General features: G+C 51.6%; 1 protein-coding gene across 3 annotated transcripts in view; it reads right to left on the reverse strand.

The window, feature by feature from the left end:
• Nucleotides 1–1,521: 1,521 nt before the first annotated feature.
• ttc19 (tetratricopeptide repeat domain 19) overlaps nt 1,522–5,374 on the reverse strand; it is a 6,014-nt gene continuing 2,161 nt past the window's right edge. For all 3 annotated transcript variants that reach the window (XM_005946400.3, XM_005946401.2, XM_005946403.2), the window contains exons 4-11: nt 4,514–4,624; nt 4,392–4,430; nt 2,998–3,054; nt 2,869–2,930; nt 2,694–2,788; nt 2,264–2,427; nt 2,022–2,184; nt 1,522–1,949 (exon numbers count right to left, since the gene is read on the reverse strand). In XM_005946400.3, the coding sequence (XP_005946462.1) occupies nt 1,792–1,949; nt 2,022–2,184; nt 2,264–2,427; nt 2,694–2,788; nt 2,869–2,930; nt 2,998–3,054; nt 4,392–4,430; nt 4,514–4,624 (849 nt within the window). In that variant the 3' untranslated portion in view covers nt 1,522–1,791. The remainder of the gene's footprint in view (nt 1,950–2,021; nt 2,185–2,263; nt 2,428–2,693; nt 2,789–2,868; nt 2,931–2,997; nt 3,055–4,391; nt 4,431–4,513; nt 4,625–5,374) is intronic.

The raw sequence follows: 5,374 nt of genomic DNA on the forward strand, positions 1-5,374 counted from the left end.
GCTCACACTCCTATCCCCTGGCTCACACTCCTATCCCCTGGCTCACACCCGTCCCCTGGCTCACACCCGTCCCCTGGCTCACACCTGTCCACTGTCACACACCTGTCCCCTATCACACACCCGTCCCCTGGCTCACACCCGTCCCCTGGCTCACACCTGCCTGGTGGATCCACCGAGGACGTGTATGTAAAACATCTTTATACATAATGTTCCTTCAACCAGGAAGTCAAACATATGCTGTGTCTGAATTCAGGGGAAGGATGCTCCGACGGATTCTACCTCCCTACTTCACGTAGTGTGTAAATTGATTTATTCTTGTACATCCACGCCACAGCGGCCCAATTCTTCACCGCAGTGACGAGGTGATCGTTTTCTCCTCGTTTTAATAAATTAAGCTTTTTGGTCTCCACAACATGTCACCAATTCGACAAAATCTAAATTAGCTGTATGTAAGCGGCAATACATGAAAAGCCGCGGGACCCGCGATACAAGCTGGTTTACGGTTATTTTAAATAAAAGGAACATGTCTCTGCAGATGCCCAAAGCTTAACAACACGACCGATATAACAATTTAACTTTTGTACAACCAGATTTTATATACTTACATTTGAAAGTGTTTTCCTCTTCGACCACCATCATTATCAGAAACAAATCTCCTCTGTGACCCGCAATGAATCCTGGGATATAGTAGGACACGAAGGACACATCGGACCCATCCTTAGAATTCGGGGCAAAGAAGGACGCATTTGTCGCCACATTTGAAGGACTCTTTGAAACCGGGCAGCCTTTGTCGCGCTGCTGTGACATCATTGCATACAAACGCGGCCTTTGAAGCATCCGCCCCTGAATTCAGACACACAGCTCACACTGTGGGAGGTCAAAGGTCACAGGTGACATTCATGCTTCTGTGCTACTCAGTCAGACACACACACACACACACACACACAGAAGCCATTAAGATTCTAATGTGTGTGTGAGTGCTAATCTGTTGTTTTTGCAGCAGCAGCTGATTCTCGTTTACCGTAATCAGTGAGCTTTTATTCTGACATGTTCTGTAAACAGAAACAGGAAGTTCACCTGCGTCACACTCTGTGGGAACCTGTGCACGCGCACACACACATACTTGTTTTTCTGTCTTAGTGAGGACATAATGTGCTGCTGTCACCCTGACACTAAAACCACATTTGGAGACTCAAACATGTGTTCAGACTCGTGGAGACGGGCTGTTGGTCCCCTGAGCGCTGACCGAGGACGTGATTGTGGAACATCCTTATGAATAATGTTCACACTGTCAAAGGTCAAAGGTCACAGGTGACAGTCATGTTTCTGTGCTAATCAGTCAGACACACACACATGCGCACTCACACACACGTGTGTGTATTCATAACCTTGTGGGGACAGTTGACATAACCCTAACCATGACCCACCTGTGGCCCTGACACTAAGACCACATTCTGAGTGTGCAAAAGGCCTTCAGCCCCGCGAGGACCAGTAAAGTTCAAAGAAAAACACGTGACGACCTTTGCAGCTTCATAAATATTTATGTCTCCTGCTGACAGGGGAGCTCACAGGTGAGCTGCAGCTTCAGCACTGATGGGAGAGGGGTGGGCGTGTTCAGGGTCTAGACCTTCGTCCTGGTTCTGGAGCAGATTTCAGTCCCGGCTGGTTTTGGGTGTTTCTCAGCGGAGCAGCAGAACACAGAGCGGGTCCTCGGAGCTACCAATGAGAGGGCAAACACCACAGAAGAAGACGTGGAGTCGAAGGAGGAGGCGCGGTTCTGATGAGCCTGGGTCACTGAGCGGTTGCAGCTGCCTCTTCCTCCTCCTGCCTCCTCCTCTCCTTTACCTCCTTCAGTCCCTCCTGGATCCTGTCCACAGCCTCCTGGTCTGCGGCTTGCCGGGCCAGACCCAGAGCCTCCTGGTAGAACCGCAGTGAGTCATCCAGCCGGCCTGAGGGACAGAACCAGACGGCGTGAGACGGGCGGAGTAAGACCCGCCCCCCGATCTCTGTTCCTTGCTCACCTGTGTGCAGCAGGATGCCCGCCATGTTTCCCAGCAGCACGTGGAGGTCCGGGTGTCCGGCTGAGCGGCTCAGTTCCACCGCCCGCCGGACCAGTGCCAGGGCATCGTCATGGTGACCCTGCAGATCCAAGATGGTGGCCAGGTCGCTCATCAGCACAAGGGTCTGACAGAGACACGAAGAAGAGTTTAGAAACCGACCGACAAGTCTACCTGTAGGCGTGATTACCTGTAGGCGTGACTACCTGTGGGTGTGTCTCTCCCTGCTCCTGGCAGCAGATGTTCAGGGCGTCCTGGTAATCCTGTCCAGCCTGTTTCAGGTGCAGCGTGGACGCTCGGTACCGAGCCCGTGAGTCCAAACACAGCCCGAGCAGGAGGCGGGTCTCCTTCCTAAGAGCCTCCTGCTCCTCTGAGGGCGACACGCAGGTTAGTCACGTGACTTCATGATCACGTTTGAACTCAGCAGCAAGCGTCTGCCTTCGAGTCCCAGCAGAGGGACTAACGAGCCCACCAAGCTCCGCAGGATCTGCTGATTCCTCCTTCAGCTCATCTGTAACCAGCTGTTAAGCTCCTCCCTCCTTATGTTGATTTTATTCAAAGGCAAAGGGGTTCATGTGACACGGCTCAAAGAGACGGAGGCGACCCGCTCTAACTCCGCCCCCCTGCGCCACTCACCTGTGGGCTCCTCTCCCAGGAGCTCTTTGTGCTTCTCCAGTTTCACCTCCAGAGACTCCATACAGAACCTGAAACCGTGCTCTGCAAGCTCCGCCCTCAAACAAGAAAGCACACAGAAAGTCAGGGAGCTGTGACCTCAGCTTCCTGTCAGCTGACCGGCTGAATTTGCCCTCACTTGTTCTGCTCGGCGTAGATGGTGGCCAGCTTCAGCGACATCTCGATGACGGCATTGTCGTCCTGGAAACAGACAGGAAATCAGGTGGGTTCACCCGCTGAATTCCAGGTGAAACGAACGAGCACTGACCTGCGGAGTTCCTCCCGCCAGCATGAAGCTCATCGCCGCTTTGAAGAGTTTCTCAGCCTGCGAGAAACAGGAGCACAAAGGATGAGATCACAGAGGACCCGCCAATAGCAGACAGACCCTTGGCTGCGAAAAAATGTTTCACATTAACGAGGTCGCCGAGAACGAACGTCGAGAGCGAGCGGAGGAGAAACCGGTCAGCTGTGTGTGAACGCTGAGCTCGTCAGAGCTATCTGGCTTTAATGACGACGTATGAACAAACGTCTGTGTTTATTAAGGCTGCTGTGTTTCACGTTTTAAATTTTCTATTTAATCTGAACAAGCCCCTAAAAACAGTCAGTGATCACTGTCGGCCTCTCGGGTTTTATCACCACTGTTCGTTTTAAAGTTGTTTAAAACCTTCCGATGTAGCTGCAGCCCAGCAGCAGTATATGAATGACTAACCTTGTATTGTGGATGGATTATCTCAGTTGTTCTCCGGCTGAAGTTTGGTCCGTTTACAGCATCCTGCCATGCGATTGCATTTGTCTCTAACCACCGAGTGGAAAAGTGTTAGCGCTCATCCTCCAGCTTCACTGTGTTTATGCTAACATAGCTGCGTAGCTAGCGATCACGCAGCACATCATTATATAGCAGCTAGCCCAACTTCAGCAACCCTACAAACGTCACTGCTGTTTAGCTTCCTGTCTTCATTCATGTTGGAAGTGACAGCAGAGCTGTACGTTTGAATTTCAGAACATGCTGCATCATGTTTAGGTGGAAACTTCTAATGACGTCAGGATAACGCTCACACAGGGGGACGCTTTCTCTAGGTATACTTCCTGTTTCTGTAAATGGAGGGCAACAACTTCACTTCCTGTTTGATGGCAGGTCCACTGGAGCATTTGGGGGCATGGCCTACCTGCTGAAGGTCACTGTGGACCCCTCGTACTGTTCAAACAGCACAAACAAAGATGGAGGACAGGTCTGCTGCAGACGTGTCGTACGTCAGTATCACCTGACATGATCGGCAAGTCCAGCGTCTGACCCAGATGGCGTCTCCGGCACCATCACTGAGCCATCGGTGCTAAACGCTGCCCTGATCATCTCCACGCAACTGCCCGACGACAACCGTCCTATTCTAAGCATGCGCTGTGACACGGACAGGCTTGAGTCCACCTGACAGAAGCCCAGCATATCCTCTAAAGCACATGCTCACGTTAGAGGCCCCGCCTCCAACATGTGACACAAAAACAAACGCTCATGCCTGTTTACAAACTGAACATTTCTTCACATTGCTTTTGATCATAACAAACATTTGCTGTGACAGTCGATTAGTGTTTGTGTGCTGTGTGATCAGTCCCAGCCTCCACCAGCAGGTGTCACCGTTTCCTCTCTGTGATGGAGCAGATACTCACGCTGTCCAGCTGACCCTGCACGTAGGCCAGGTTCGCCATCTGAGGACACAGGTGAGCGATAAACAGGTAAACAGCTTAGTGTGTGTGTGAGAAGTTCACGGAGGTCAGAGGTCAGATGTTACCAGGCTGTAGGTGTAGATGATGGCCTGGTTGTTGTGCGTCTGATGAGCGAGAACAACGGCCTGATGGAGGAACCCCGAGGCGGCCTGCAGCTGACCCCGATGCACGCTGAGCTGAGACACACACAGAGTTGTCAGTACTGCTGCTGTAACAGAAGAAGACCCACTGACCCCACTGCTCTCACACAGGTGTAACTCTGTGACGGTGGGTTTAAGAGTATTTTTGAACACGGAGATTTTCCATTTTCATTTTTTTTAATCCCGTCCACATGTAAACGCTAAGAACAAAAAGTCTGGAAGCCTGGGAGGGAAAGAGTAAGCAGGGTTTTGTGACCTCACAGAACTTTAAGTACGTCTGAAAGTTCATGTTTTTCTAGTGACAGATAATTTTATGTTCCTTTCAAGTATTCATGTTGATAACCAAAGACAGTGTTTTGGTTGGTGCAGACTCGCAGCTGAGGAACGAACAAAGTGCAAACATACATTTAATTAAAAGAAAATACATTTATTCAAAACCAACGTCGGGATTTGGGTTGTGAGAGCGTCTGTGTTCAATTAGCAAGCTATGGTCCACTCGGCCAGAGGACGAACAATCAGTTAACCACCTGTCCCCTGGCTCACACCTGTCCCCTGTCACACACCCGTCCCCTGTCACACACCTGTCCCCTGGCACACACCCGTCCCCTGGCACACACCCGTCCCCTGACTCACACCCGTCCCCTGGCACACACCCGTCCCCTGGCACACACCCGTCCCCTGGCACACACCCGTCCCCTGTCACACACCCGTCCCCTGTCACACACCTGTCCCCTGGCACACACCCGTCCCCTGTCACACACCCGTCCCCTGTCACACACCCGTCCC

This window comes from Haplochromis burtoni, unplaced genomic scaffold, assembly GCF_018398535.1.
Source record: "Haplochromis burtoni strain Fernald_Lab_line unplaced genomic scaffold, NCSU_Asbu1 Contig_483, whole genome shotgun sequence".
NCBI classification, from domain to species: Eukaryota; Metazoa; Chordata; class Actinopteri; order Cichliformes; family Cichlidae; genus Haplochromis; species Haplochromis burtoni.